General features: G+C 43.6%; 1 protein-coding gene across 3 annotated transcripts in view; it reads left to right on the top strand.

Moving 5' to 3' along the window:
* The window catches only part of LOC100350369 (uncharacterized), a 44,588-nt gene extending 32,293 nt beyond the window's left edge, over positions 1–12,295 (top strand). For 2 of the 3 annotated variants that reach the window (XM_089323615.1, XM_089323616.1), the window contains one exon: positions 11,357–11,948. In XM_089323615.1, the coding sequence (XP_089179741.1) occupies positions 11,357–11,391 (35 nt within the window). In that variant the 3' untranslated portion in view covers positions 11,392–11,948. Of the gene's footprint in view, positions 1–11,356 lie in introns of all 3 variants that reach the window. The other variant, XM_089323617.1, reaches the window with a different exon arrangement.
* Positions 12,296–13,518: the final 1,223 nt, after the last annotated feature.

Below are 13,518 nucleotides of genomic sequence, written 5' to 3'. Positions count from 1 at the left end.
GAAAGTGGAGTATTGAAGTCCCCTAATACCATTGCATTGGAGTCTAAGTCTCCTTTTAAATCCCTTAACATATCTTTTAAATAGCCCAGTGCCCTCTAATTAGGTGCAAATACACTGATAGTAGTTACATCTTTCTGTTGACTTGATCCCTTAATATATAGCACCCTTCTTTGTCTCTATAACAGTTTTTGTGTTAAAGTCTATTTTTTCTGATACTAACATGGCTACATCAGCTCTTTTTTGGTTTCTGTTGGCATGAAATATCTCTTTTTTAATATTTATTTATTTATTTGAAAGTCAGTTACACAGAGAGAGGAGATGCAGAGAGGGAGAGAGATATCTTCCCTCCAATGGTTCACTCCCTAATTGGTCTCAACAGCCAGAGGCACGCTGTTTTGAAGCCAGGAACCTGGAGCCTCTCTGGGTCTCCCACACAGGTGCAGCGGCCCAAAGAGTTTGGCCATCCCCCACTGTTTTCCCAGGCCATTGCTGAGAGCTTGATTGGAATTGGAGCAGCCAGGTCTCAAACTAGTGCCAATATGTGATGACAGCACTGAAGGCCATGGTGTTAACCCACTGTGCCACAGCACCAGCCCCATGCATGGAATATCATTTTCCAACTTTACTCTTTCAATCTGCATGCACCATTGTTGGAAAGACGTGTTTCTTTTAATTAGCAAATAGATTTTTTTTTTAACCATTTAGCCAGTCTTTGCCTTTTAACTGGGGATTTGTGGCCACTTGCATTCAATGTGACTCTTCATAAGTAATGACTTTCTCCTGCCATTTTTTCTGAAGACATTCATAATTTATACTTCGAACTTTTGATCTTTTATTGAGAGACTTTCTTCCTTTACCTTTTTTTTTAAGATTTTTGTTTATTTATTTGAGAGAGCTGCAGACAGTGAGAGGGAGAGACTGAGAGAAAGATCTTCTGCCCACTCTTTCACTCTCCAAAAAGCCGCAATGGCCTGAGCTGCACCGATCCTAAGCCAGGAGCCAGGAGCTTCTTCTGGGTCTCCCATGTGGGAGTAAACCCAAGGACTTGGGCCATCTTCTACTGCTTTCCCAGGCTATAGCAGAGAGCTGGATGTGAAGAAGAGCAGCCAGGACTAGAACTGGTGCACATATGGGATGCTGGCACCGCAGGCAGAAGATTAACTTACTGTGCCACATCTCTGGCCCCCTTTACCATCTTCATATTGATGACCATGTTTCTGTGTTTCTGTGTGTAACACATCTTTAAGCATCTTTTGCACGGCTGATTGAGTGGTGACAAATTCTTTCCATTTCTCTTCCTTACGAAAGGTCTTTATTTCACCTTCATTCACAAATGAGAGTTTTGCAGGGTATAATATTTTGGAATACAGTTTTTTTCTCTTAGGACTTGGGCTATATCTCACCGCTCTCTCCTAGCCTGCAGGGTTTCTGATGAGAAGTCTGCTTGAGTCTAATTGGAGATCCTCTGAAAGTAACCTGGCATTTCTCTTTTGCACATTTTAGAATTTTCTTTTTATGTTTCACTGTGGTGAATTTGATTACAATGTGTCATGGCAGGGATCTTTTCTGGTATGTCTATTGGGAGTTCTGTGTGCTTCCTGTACTTGGACGTCTCTTTTCTACTTTACTAGTTTACTAATTTTCTGCTAGTATTTCACTAAAAAGGCCTTCTAATCCTTTCTCTCTTTCCATGCCTTCAGGAACTCCTAGATCCTGATTTGGTTTTGTTTGTTTGTTTGTTTGTTTGTTTAGTATCCTGTAGATTCCCAACCGTGTTTTACAAATTTCTCATTTCCTCTTCTTGTCTTCATTTTGACTGTATACTTTCCTGTGCTCTGTCTTCTAAGTCTGATATTCTTTTCTTTGCCTCACTGATTCTGTTTTTAAGGCTCTGAACTGCATTTTTTATTTGTTCTATTGAATTTTTCCTTTCACTTTGATTTCTCTTCAATATCTCAATTTCATATTCTATTGAATTCTTCATTTCATTTTGATTTCTCCTTAAGATTTCATTTTTATTAGAGAGATTTTCTTTCATGTCCTGCGTGGATTTCAGTAGTTTATGTGTTTTCTACTTTTTTTTTTTTTTTTGACAGGCAGAGTTAGACAGTGAGAGAGAGAGAGAAAGGTCTTCCTTTTTCCATTGGTTCACCTCCTAAGTGGCTGCTATGGCCAGCGTGTTGCAGCTGCTGCACTGCGCTGATCCGAAGCCAGGAGCCAGGTGCTTCCTCCTGCTCTCCCATGCAGGTGCAGGGTCCAAGGACCTGGGCCATCCTCCACTGCACTCCCAGGCCACAGCAGAGAGCTGGACTGGAAGAGGAGCAACCGGGACAGAATCCAGCATCCCAACCAGGACTAGAACCCAGGGTGCTGGCACCGCAGGTGGAGGATTAGCCTAGTGAGCCACAGCACTGGCCTTTGGTTTCTTCTATGTAATCTTATGATCAATTTTTTGAGTTCCATTTTTTTTTCATTTCTTTTACCTCATTGTCTTCACAATCTTGTATTAAAGTGTCATGTTCTTTTGGGAGTGTCATGTTGTCTTCCTTATTCAAAGAGAGAGAAAAGTGTCTGTACTATCCATTTTTTTCTCTCATCTAGTTAGGCTGGTGTACTTGCCTCCATGGGGCTTCAAGTCTCATTCCCTCTAGGCTCCTCCTGCCACTTTTTTGCCAGTGTCTCAGGCTATATGTAGTCTCATCTCACATCACTTTTCAGTGCTGGTGCATTGGCTCTAATTGCTGGAGTCCTGAGCCGTGGGAACACACACCCTCAATGTAGATCCACCAAGTCCCTCTAATTTTGGTTGAATTTCCTCTGCCATTTTTTCCCTCAGTCTTCCCTGAGACTACACTATCTGCACTTTTTAAAAACTAACTTCTCCTGGGCTACAGCAGTAAGTTCCCTCCCTACTCTGCCATCTTGGAATCCCACCAATCCTGCTCTATTGGTAGTTGCTCTTTTATGTCCTGATGATATGTGTACAGGTATTCCCATATGTGTGGCCCTGACCTCTCTGGTCTTCTGTTGAGGGTGATGACAGTGGATCCCTCAGTGGTGCCTACTATGTACTCAGCCTGCGTAAATTACTCTTATTACTCCTTAATATGACCCTGTGGCAAGAGTAGGAAAGTGCATTTAGTGAGTCTGTGTTGGGTCATGGGCCTTCAGGAAACAGTGCTGACCTCATTTGTGGGCAGTGAGACTTGGAATGAACTCACCAGACAGATGAATCCCTTGAACTTTGACAATGTAACTGGAGGATACCCAATGCCAATTGGGTAAGAAGTCACCTCTGTCGCTCCCCCTCTTCGTGGAGGAACGACACTAAACCCTGCCTAGGCTTCCTATCCGAGTCACGGCACCATTATGTCGCTCCCCTTCTTCGTGGAGGAACGACACAGGACCCTGCGCTGTTCTTTGGTCTGCTCGGCCCTCCCCGGGTTTGCTGCTGGTTCTTCCCGGGTTAGCTACCGACCCTTCCACCTCCGTGGAAGGGCGGTTCCCCCTAGCCACTTTCCCCACTTCCGCGGGGGAGCGGCACACCGCCGGCCGGCTCTCTCGGGGGCTGCACAGGTGTTCCTTCAGATAGATGTTCCCCTTAGATGTTCCTCGTGCATGTTGTCTCTCTCCTCCTTTATAGTCCTCTTCCGCCAATCCCAACTCAGCTGCCCACACGCCGAATACGCTGCTCTCCTCCAATCAGGAGCAGGATCAGCTCCTGGAGGTCATCACTCAAGTTGGCAAGAGGCAGCTGCGTAGAAGCTGTTTCCTCCTCTCCCAGTGCCATATTGTGGGAGAGCAGATGCATAGAATAAGTCTTAATTCCAGTAACAGTCTAGTCTGAATTGCTCCCCACAACCTCTTTGTGGACCAGGGAGTTGAGGCATGGTTTCTTCCTGTCTAGTTCTCCCTCTGACCCTCCTGCCTGGGTCTCTTGGAACAAGTTGTTATCCAACTGCCTCTAAGGCTGCCTGCCCCTCTGACCAGATGGTTGGGAGCTCTGTGAAGAAGTTGATTATGGTTCTCTGGAGCTGTGTCATACTGAGAATTTTGTCTGCCTACTTCAAAGAAGCTTGGGCTCTGACACCTGGTGGCCAAGGAATAATTATAACCAAATTGAGCATAGACTGGACCAGATGTTGCATGGAGAAAACAAGTCGCACATCATGTGCCATGTCCTTGGTCACAGGGTGCTGGGCTCTGTCAAGAAAACACAATGGAGGCGATGCCCTGTTTCACTCAGGATTAGGTGAAGGGCCAGAATCCAGGATCATATTAGGTGCATCCCTCCTAAGCTTATATAGAGGTAGCATGAACAGCCAGAATTGACAAGAACTAAAGTCTCTCATGTTGAGAAAATGGAGTCAAAATTCTCCATAAGAACTTTAATGAAGAAGTACAAATTATCCTAGAAAGTCTGAAAAACTCACCTTTGCCGAGTTCCTGAACAAGAGTGAGTAATCCCTACTTGGGAATAAGGAGGATCGCTTCAGATCTAAAAAATAGACATTAAAGATAAATGAATGTACTGGTTTGAATAGCATTAGTTCAGAATACTAGATGCCATTATTTTTTGAAGAAACATAGTAGAGATGGACATTTGGCACATCACTTAACATGCTGCTTGGGATGTCTACATCTCATATTTCAATCAATTCTTCCCTGGGGCTTCTGGTGCCTCCTTACCTATCCTGCCTTCCTTTCACTGGATCTTTCTTGTCTTTTCCCTCAGCATCTCCCAAATGCAGCTGGACCCTGTTCAATCATGCTTCCTACCTGGGAATGTTTTCCTCTTTGTTGTAGGGTGTGCTGTGCAGCAAGACCCAGTGAGCACCAGTGTACAAATTGGGCCCAAGAAAGGACAGAGGCCTACTGCCTTGAGATCAGAGTCAAATGTGGGAGAGGCAGTTAACAAGACCTGATGTGAGCTGATCAATGTATACTTGGCATTGTCCTTATTTGTCCTTGTCACATAAAACTTGTCCACATTTGGCCTGTGCACACAAGCCTAATCTTGCCCAATAAGCCTGTGTCCTGTCACATCTGGGATTGCCTGAACCTGGTCTTCCCACATGTGGCTTAACCCTCACCTGGGCACCCTGACCCATGTCTAAGCTTCAGTTTTCAGTTGTTCTTGGAGACATGGGGGCTCAGCCCATGAGACACCAGATGGGAGGCAGAAGCTCCTGTTTCTCACCCTCCATGACTGGTGTCCAGGGGAAAATGCCACACTGGAGCCAACCTCCCTGCCCTTCTGTGTGCCTATGAGAAGGGAGGGAGTCCATCTGAAAGTCAGTCTTGGAAAGGAACATTCAAGAATGAAGCTCGAGCACTATGCAGGCACCTCAGTTTTCCAGGTAGAAACAGGCATGTCTAAAGCCGTAATGATGAGAGCTGATTAGGCTTTTTTTTTTTTGGCCTGATGTCATTGTGGGGCCTCAACTGTCAAAGTGGGTGATGTGGAGGCCTGACTGGGGGACTCTGATGTGATTTGACTTTCTGAAGGGTGCAGTGAGCAGGTGTAGGTGTGCCTGGGGAGGGGGCACTCAAGGAGTCCCCAGACCTGACTAGTATCATGGGTGGTCCTCTGTGGGCCCTGTCTGTGGCTCCTGGGATCAGGGGGATGAAGGCACCACAGTAGGCTGGACATGGGTAGTCCTCCCTGGATGTGAAAAAAAGACAGTGAGGTTCCTCTGAGGAAAACTTCCCTTTAGCCAAAAGTGTTGACATCGATGTGATGTCATCGATGCAACAAGCAGTGTTTTCCTGTCCTGAGGCTAATACACCCTCCTAGGTCCTGCTTTTTACCACGTGCAGGCACAGATCAAGGCATTCTCAAAGAAAGTTCAACATATCTGTTTAGCTGTCAGAACACTACAGGATCATATGTTCTCAGGTCACTTTGGCATCCAGGAGACCTCTACTTTAGACATGGTCACAGGGGTGTGTAGTACCTTGGGTCTGGTGCCCTAGGTAGGTTGTGGGGTCATAGCAGGGATTGGGTGTCTGGAAGTCAGAAATTTGGCATTTCTCCAAGTCCTGGAATTAGTGAGCACTTCATCCTCTGCATCTACCTGGGTATGAAGTATTGGGCAGGAGCATGTGGAGCATTTAGAGCCAGAATATCAGTCTGGAATCATGCTCCTCTATTCTGTATTCTCTGAATCTCTTGATAATTTTTGCTGGAAAAGGAGAGAAGATGATATCAGCCAAGCTGCTGGCCATCCTAGATTGGCCCTTGTATTCAGTGCAAGAGTTATGAGGTGATTGAACAGGAAAGATCCAGAAAAGTGTAGACACTGGGTCTTCAAATCTACTAGATGGGTGACCATAAATGACTTAGTTTTGCCACCAGAGGTCACCCAGTCTTCAGGTTAGAGATGTGTAAACCTTGTGTTGTGTTACAGCTACAGGTTGGGTCCTGGTGAGCACTAGACAGGGAGCATTGCAGATCTGTTCTGGGACAAGTGGGTTTTGTCACTTATAGAATCCCACAGAAGCTGCTGTCCCTTGAGGACAATGTGGTACTCAGAAACTATAACACAAACCCACAGGACACTCAGGTCAGCCTCTCAGAGGACCTGCCCATGTTAAAGTACAGGTCTCACCCTTGTCCACTGCAGCTTAGTCCTGCTAAGCCACTCTGTCGAGGATGAGCAGGGCGGTGGTGCCTTTTCCCTCCATAAAGACATGGGGGGCAGGCTTCAGTGAGCATGTCTGCATTTATTCACAGGCTTATATGTTATAAAGGGCAGATAAAAGGTGTGTAACCAACTCTGGGGAATGCTAACCATTGGACAGAATGAACACTGGTGACATTATGCCTATCCAATCAACTTGAAGGTCACATAGCTTCCCAGGTGGGCTTAATGAGCCTAGGTCATACCTGAGAGTAGTTTACCTGATTGGCAGGAGGCATGGGAGGGGAGAAATGTGCCTGGGCTGAGCTAAGAGTTGAGATTGTCCACAGCTTCCCCTTCTGTTTTAGGATGAGCGTGACTTTGCTTAGCATGGCACAGCAACAAGTTGCAACCCTACAATAAGCATTGGGTAACACTGAAGGGTGCCTAGCATGAGGATCAAGGGCAGGGAAGATAGCCAAGAATGGGCAAGGGGAAAAAGGCCAGGCCCACCATGTTTCAAGCCTTTCTAATTGGCAGGTGGGTGAACAGGTGTGGTCAAGAAGGGGCATAAGCTCACACAGGGGACATGGTGAGGGTGTGGTCATCCAGCTCACAATCTTGATCCTATATACCTGCCTAGATCATTTTCCTTTCAGAGACTCCATTCCCTTAATCCTAGGGGTTGTTGAGGGTCACAAAATCATCCCATCTTCGTAGCTGCTTCCTGCTTATGCACAGGCCCTGACTGTCTTGGGTCTGGAAGTCTCTTCCTATCTCATCTAACAAATTTGCCTTGTGAGCTGGGGTAGTCTTGGTCACCTCCAAAGTCTGCATCCTCTGCATGGCCATGTGCTCCTAAATGTTGAGTTCTAAAATATATGTCTGTTAATTAGTATGAGCAAAACTGAAGCAAGACCAACTGTAAATGAAGACTCTCAGATAGTGAGCAGTGATAGACTATAAACCCATTTAGTTTGAGTAGAGAGAATTATAGTAGAAGAACACATTAGGAATTTATTGTCAATAACAGTTCCCAGAGAGAATCAAAAGAGGTAGGCATAGCATGACTGCCTCAGGGTGTAGCAGTTTTGATGTGACAAAGGCAAGGACTTTTTGTATCTTTTTGTATAAGATCTCTGGCTTACAAGAATAATCAGGCATGTCTTTAAAGTTCACCTGTGAAGACTTAAGAGCTAGAAGTTGAACCCTAATTCCACTGAGGTGGTCCTGTTAAGTAGCACCTGGTAAGGTCCTGCCCATGTAAGCTGCAACAGATCTGAAGAGGATCTTTCTATGAATGGCTTGTTCAAGGAAAGACACTGAAGTTGGCTTGTCAGAGGGTTGGCTTTGGAGATTGGGGTCTAGGGTTTGACATAACAGTCCAGTGTCTACACAGGCTACAGAATGATCTGTGAAAAGACACAATCAAAACCTCTCCCTATCATTATGAGGGGATCAGGCTCCTCCCAATGGTGGGTAGTCGGGTCCCTTCATCAAACCAGAGGCAATTGGGCTGCACTTGTGAGAGGTCTCCACTGTCTCACCGCTGATGGCTCTCCAGGGGGTGAGGCTTGTAAGAAATTTATTTTTATTTCATTTTTTAAAGATTTTAATTATTTATTTAAAAGTCAGAGTAACACAGAAAGAGGAGAGGCAGAGACAGAGAGAGGTCTTCCACCTGGTAGTTCACTCCCCATTTGGCCGCAACAACTGGATCTGTGTTGATCTGAAGCCAGGAGCTTCTTTCAGGTCTCCCACACAGGTGCAGGGGCCCAAGGACTTGGGCCATCTTCTACAGCTTTCCCAGGCCATAGCAGAGAGTTGGATCAGAAGTGGAGTAGCTGGTTCTTGAACCAGCACTGGTTCTTCAGGCCAGGGCATTAACCCACTGTGCCATGGAACTGTCCCCTCTTATAGGAAATTCAAATTGCAAGCAGCAATTTGCCTTCTTTTATAATAGGACAATAAAGGCTTCCCATGATTTCTTTGGACCAAGGGAACAGCCACAAGGATCCTTTCTGTGCACTATGAAGGCTTCTTTGCCAAGACCATTCAAAATGTAACTCTTCTGTACTAAAGATTATCTTTAAGGTGAAAGGGGCAAAGTGAACATGCTCATAGATGGGTGCCATACTCTTCCCTCTGTTTTTTAAGGATAGTATTAAGGTCCTGCATGGGAAGTTAATACACAGTGGCTGCTATTGTTAATTTAACAATTAACGCTCTCATGTGTGATATCAGTGATCACCTGAGGCTTTTGACATGAGCTTCCTAAGCTGTAGAAGCCTTCTGAATCCACAGACTCTGTCAGTATTCAGACAAGGCCATAAGCAAAGTGAAAGTCCTCTCCTCCCCTTTGGAGAAAAGTACATCTTTCTTTGATGACCATTTTTTTTTCCAGTTTTACTTTTTTATTCATTTCTTAGAAAAGGAAATGACAGACTATATACTAAAACCATACCTGAGCAACTGTGAGAGGCCCATGCTGAGGAAGCACTGCCACAGTATACATAACTAATGTTGTTAGTTTTCAAAACATTACCTCCAGAAGTGCAGTTCAAATCCTTCACATTTTTCTTTGCATTTTTTTTTACATTTTTTTTAACTTTTATTTAATGAATATAAATTTCCAAAGTACGACCTATGGATTACAATGGCTTCCCCCACAACCGTCCCTCCACCCACAACCCTCCCCCCTCCCACTCCCTAATCCCCTTCCATTCACATCAAGATTCATTTTCGATTATCTTAATATACAAAGATCAGCTTAGTATACATTAAGTAAAGATTTCAACAGTTTGCTCCCACACAGAAACATAAAGTGAAAAATAATAGATGATTTTTTTTAATGATGATGAAATCAGATCAGACCTATTGTCATGTTTAATGCCAGTGAGAGTCTAGTTGGGAATTCATAATTGCTTTTTTCTTTTTTTTTTTTTTACAGAAGATCAGTTTAGTATGCATTAAGTAAAGATTTCAACAGTTTGCACCCCCATAGAAACACAAAGTGAAATATACTGTTTGAGTACTCGTTATAGCATTAAATCTCAATGTACAGCACATTAAGGACAGAGATCCTACATGAGGAGTAAGTGCACAGTGACTCCTGTTGTTGACTTTACCAATTGACACTCCTGTCTATGGCATCAGTAATCTCCCTATGCTCCAGTCATGAGTTTCCAAGGCTATGGAAGCCCTCTGAGTTTTCCGACTCTTATCTTGTTTAGACAAGGTCATAGTCAAAGTGGAGGTTCTCTCCTCCCTTCAGAGAAAGGTACCTCCTTCTTTGAAGACCTGTTCTTTCCACTGGGATCTCACTCACAGAGATCTTTTTGCCAGAGTGTCTTGGCTTTCCATGCCTGAAATACTCTCATGGGCTTTTCAGCCAGATCCAAATGCCTTTAGGGCTGATTCTGAGGCCAGAGTGCTGTTTAGGACATCCACCATTCTATGAGTCTGCTGAGTATCTTGCTTCCCATGTTGGATCACTCTCCCCTTTATTCTATCAGTTAGTAGTAGCAGGTACTAGACTTGTTTATGTGCTCCCTTTGACTCTCAGTCCTTTCATTATGATCAATTGTGAACTGAAATTGATCACTTGGACTGGTGAGATGGCATTGGTACATGCCACCTTGATGGGATTAAATTGGAGTCCCCTGGTATGTTTCTAACTCTACCATTTGGGGCAAGTCAGCTTGAGCATGTCCCAAATTGTACATCTCTTCCCTCTCTTATTCCTACTCTTATGTTTAACAGGGATCACATTTCAGTTAAATTTCAACACTTAAGAATAACTGTGTATTAATTACAGAATTAAACCAGTCATATTAAGTAGAACAGACAAAAAAAACTACTAAGAGGGATAATGTATTAAGTTGTTCATTAACAGGGCTATGCTGATCAAGTCACCATTTCTCATAGTGTCCATTTCACTTCAACAGTTTTCCTTTTTGGTGTTCAGTCAGTTGTCACCAATCAGGGAGAACATATGGTGTTTGTCCCTTTGGGACTGGCTTATTTCACTCAGCATGATGTGTTCCAGATTCCTCCATTTTGTTGCAAATGACTGGATTTCATTGTTTCTTACTGCGGAATAGTATTCTAAAGAGTACATATCCCATAATTTCTTTATCCAGTCTACCGTTGTTGGGCATTTAGGTTGGTTCCAGGTCTTAGCTATTGTGAATTGAGCTGCAATAAACATTAGGGTTCAGACTGCTTTTTTGTTTGCCAATTTAAATTCCTTTGGGTAAATTCCAAGGAGTGGGATGGCTGGGTCGAACGGTAGGGTTATCTTCAGGTTTCTGAGGAATCTCCAGACTGACTTCCATAGTGGCTTGACCAGTTTGCATTCCCACCAACAGTGGGTTAGTGTCCCTTTTTCCCCACATCCTCGCCAGCATCTGTTGTTGGTAGCTTTCTGCATGTGAGCCATTCTAACCGGGGTGAGGTGAAACCTCATTGTGGTTTTGATTTGCATTTCCCTGATTGCTAATGACCTAGAACATTTTTCATGTGCCTGTTGGCCATTTGGATTTCCTCTTTTGAAAAATGTCTATTGAAGTCCTTGGCCCATCTCTTAAGTGGGTTGTTGGTTTTGTTTTTGTGGAGTTTCTTGATCTCTTTGTAGATTCTGGTTATTAACCCTTAGTCTGTTGCATAGTTTGCAAATATTTTTTCCCATTCTGTCGGTTGTCTCTTCACTCTCCTGACTGTTTCTTTTGCAGTACAGAAACTTCTCAATTTGATGCAATCCCAATAGTTGATTTTGGCTTTGACTGCTTGTGCATGGTACTGGTACAGAAACAGATGGATAGACCAATGGAACAGAATTGAAACACCAGAAATCAACCCAAACATCTATAGCCAACTTATATTTGATCAAGGATCTAAAACCAATTCCTGGAGCAAGGACAGTCTATTCAATAAATGGTGCTGGGAAAACTGGATTTCCACGTGCGGAAGCATGAAGCAAGACCCCTACCTTGCACCTTACACAAAAATCCACTCAACATGGATTAAAGTCCTAAATCTACGACCTGACACCATCAAGGTACTAGAGAACATTGGAGAAACCCTTCAAGATATTGGAACAGGCAAAGAATTTCTGGAAAAGATGACCATTTTTTTCCACTGGGATTTCACCCAGGGAGATTCTCCATGCAGGAACACATTTCCCACATGTGTCCTGGATTTCCACACCTGAAATATTCTTGTGAGCCTTTTGCCAGACCAGAATGCCTTTAGGGCTAATTCTGAGGTCACTGAGTGCTAATTAAAGTGATTGCCACTCTGTGAGTCTGCTGTGAGAACTCCTTCCCGTGTCGGAGCATTCACTCCTCTATAATTGCATTAATTTTATTATATGATCACTATAACCATTAATCCTATCTATATGACCACTTTCAAAAAATCCAATCTAACATGGTAATTTGTAAACTTAATCTAATCTGCATAATCACATTAAAGCTTAAGACCCCACTTTCACCATCTAGCGCAAAGGGATTTGAGATCCATGGTGAAGCAAATTTGGTTGTAAAGTTACAATTTAAGCTCTCATTTTGCTCTTCCATTATGTAACATTGTTAGCCCCTCCTTTCATAAGATCTGGAAATCATACTGTATATCCTGGAGAATCCCTCAGCACAGAGTCAGTTTCCCAACTTAAAGAGAATAGAGAAATGAGGAAATAGCAGTTTCAGCCATTAAATAACAACTTACGAAAATATTTACTAGAAGGTCCAATGTATTTTATAAATTTTAAGAATACATGTTTGTTGCTTAACTAGCAAATTTAAGCACACACATATGAAGCATTTTTAGTTTCATCTTACCAATAGATTTATTTTAATTTAATTTAATTTTTTTGACAGGCAGAGTGGACAGTGAGAGAGAGAGACAGAGAGAAAGGTCTTCCTTTGCCGTTGGTTCACCCTCCAATGGCCGCTGCGGCCGGCGCACTGCGGCCAGCACACCGCGCTGATCCGATGGCAGGAGCCAGGAGCCAGGTGCTTTTCCTGGTCTCCCATGGGGTGCAGGGCCCAAGCACCTGGGCCATCCTCCACTGCACTCCCTGGCCTCAGCAGAGAGCTGGCCTGGAAGAGGGGCAACCGGGACAGAATCCGGTGCCTTGACCGGGACTAGAACCCGGTGTGCCGGTGCCGCAAGGTGGAGGATTAGCCTAGTGAGGTGCAGCACCAGCCACCAATAGATTTAAAACATCTGACATAGAGATTTAGGTCACATGAATCAAATGTATCTTTGATTAATTTTAGCAGTTTAAATTTATGAGCAATCTTTCCTGTATAAGCCAATTAAGACAGACCTCTTAATAAATTTTCCTATGTAGACGTACAATATGTAAACATGCATAACATAACACAAGATAGAATAATGAAGCAGTTTTAGTAAGAGTTTTCTAAAATATTTAGCTGTTTTTTATTACCAAAAACTAATTACTTTCTGTTCTTAGTAATCTAGATTAATGAAACTTCTTGAAATTGGAACCTAGTACATTATTGGCTTTATCTGCTTACAGGACTATCCCAGAATATTAAACAAAATAGAAGTCAGAAAAAAAGAGGTCCTTTGAAACCTAAAATGACACATTTAAACACAGAAACAACAATGTTTTAGTTTTATGAGCAGCAGGTCTGGTATACAAAACTCAAAACTGTGGATGAGAAGAATTCAAATAGCCATTTTTTTTTGACAGGCAGAGTTAGAGAGACAGAGAGAAAGGTCTTCCTTCTGTTGGTCCACCCCCAAATGGCTGCTATGGCCAGTGCACTGCGCTGATCCGAAGTGGGAGCCAGGTGCTTCCTCCTGGTCTCCCATGTGGGTGCAGGGCCCAAGCACTTGGGCCATCCTCCACTGCCTTCACAGGCCA

This window comes from Oryctolagus cuniculus, chromosome 21 (assembly GCF_051225735.1).
Source record: "Oryctolagus cuniculus isolate XC-2025 breed Fujian yellow rabbit chromosome 21, ASM5122573v1, whole genome shotgun sequence".
NCBI lineage: Eukaryota > Metazoa > Chordata > Mammalia > Lagomorpha > Leporidae > Oryctolagus > Oryctolagus cuniculus.
This window is presented reverse-complemented; position numbering and strand designations above follow the sequence as displayed.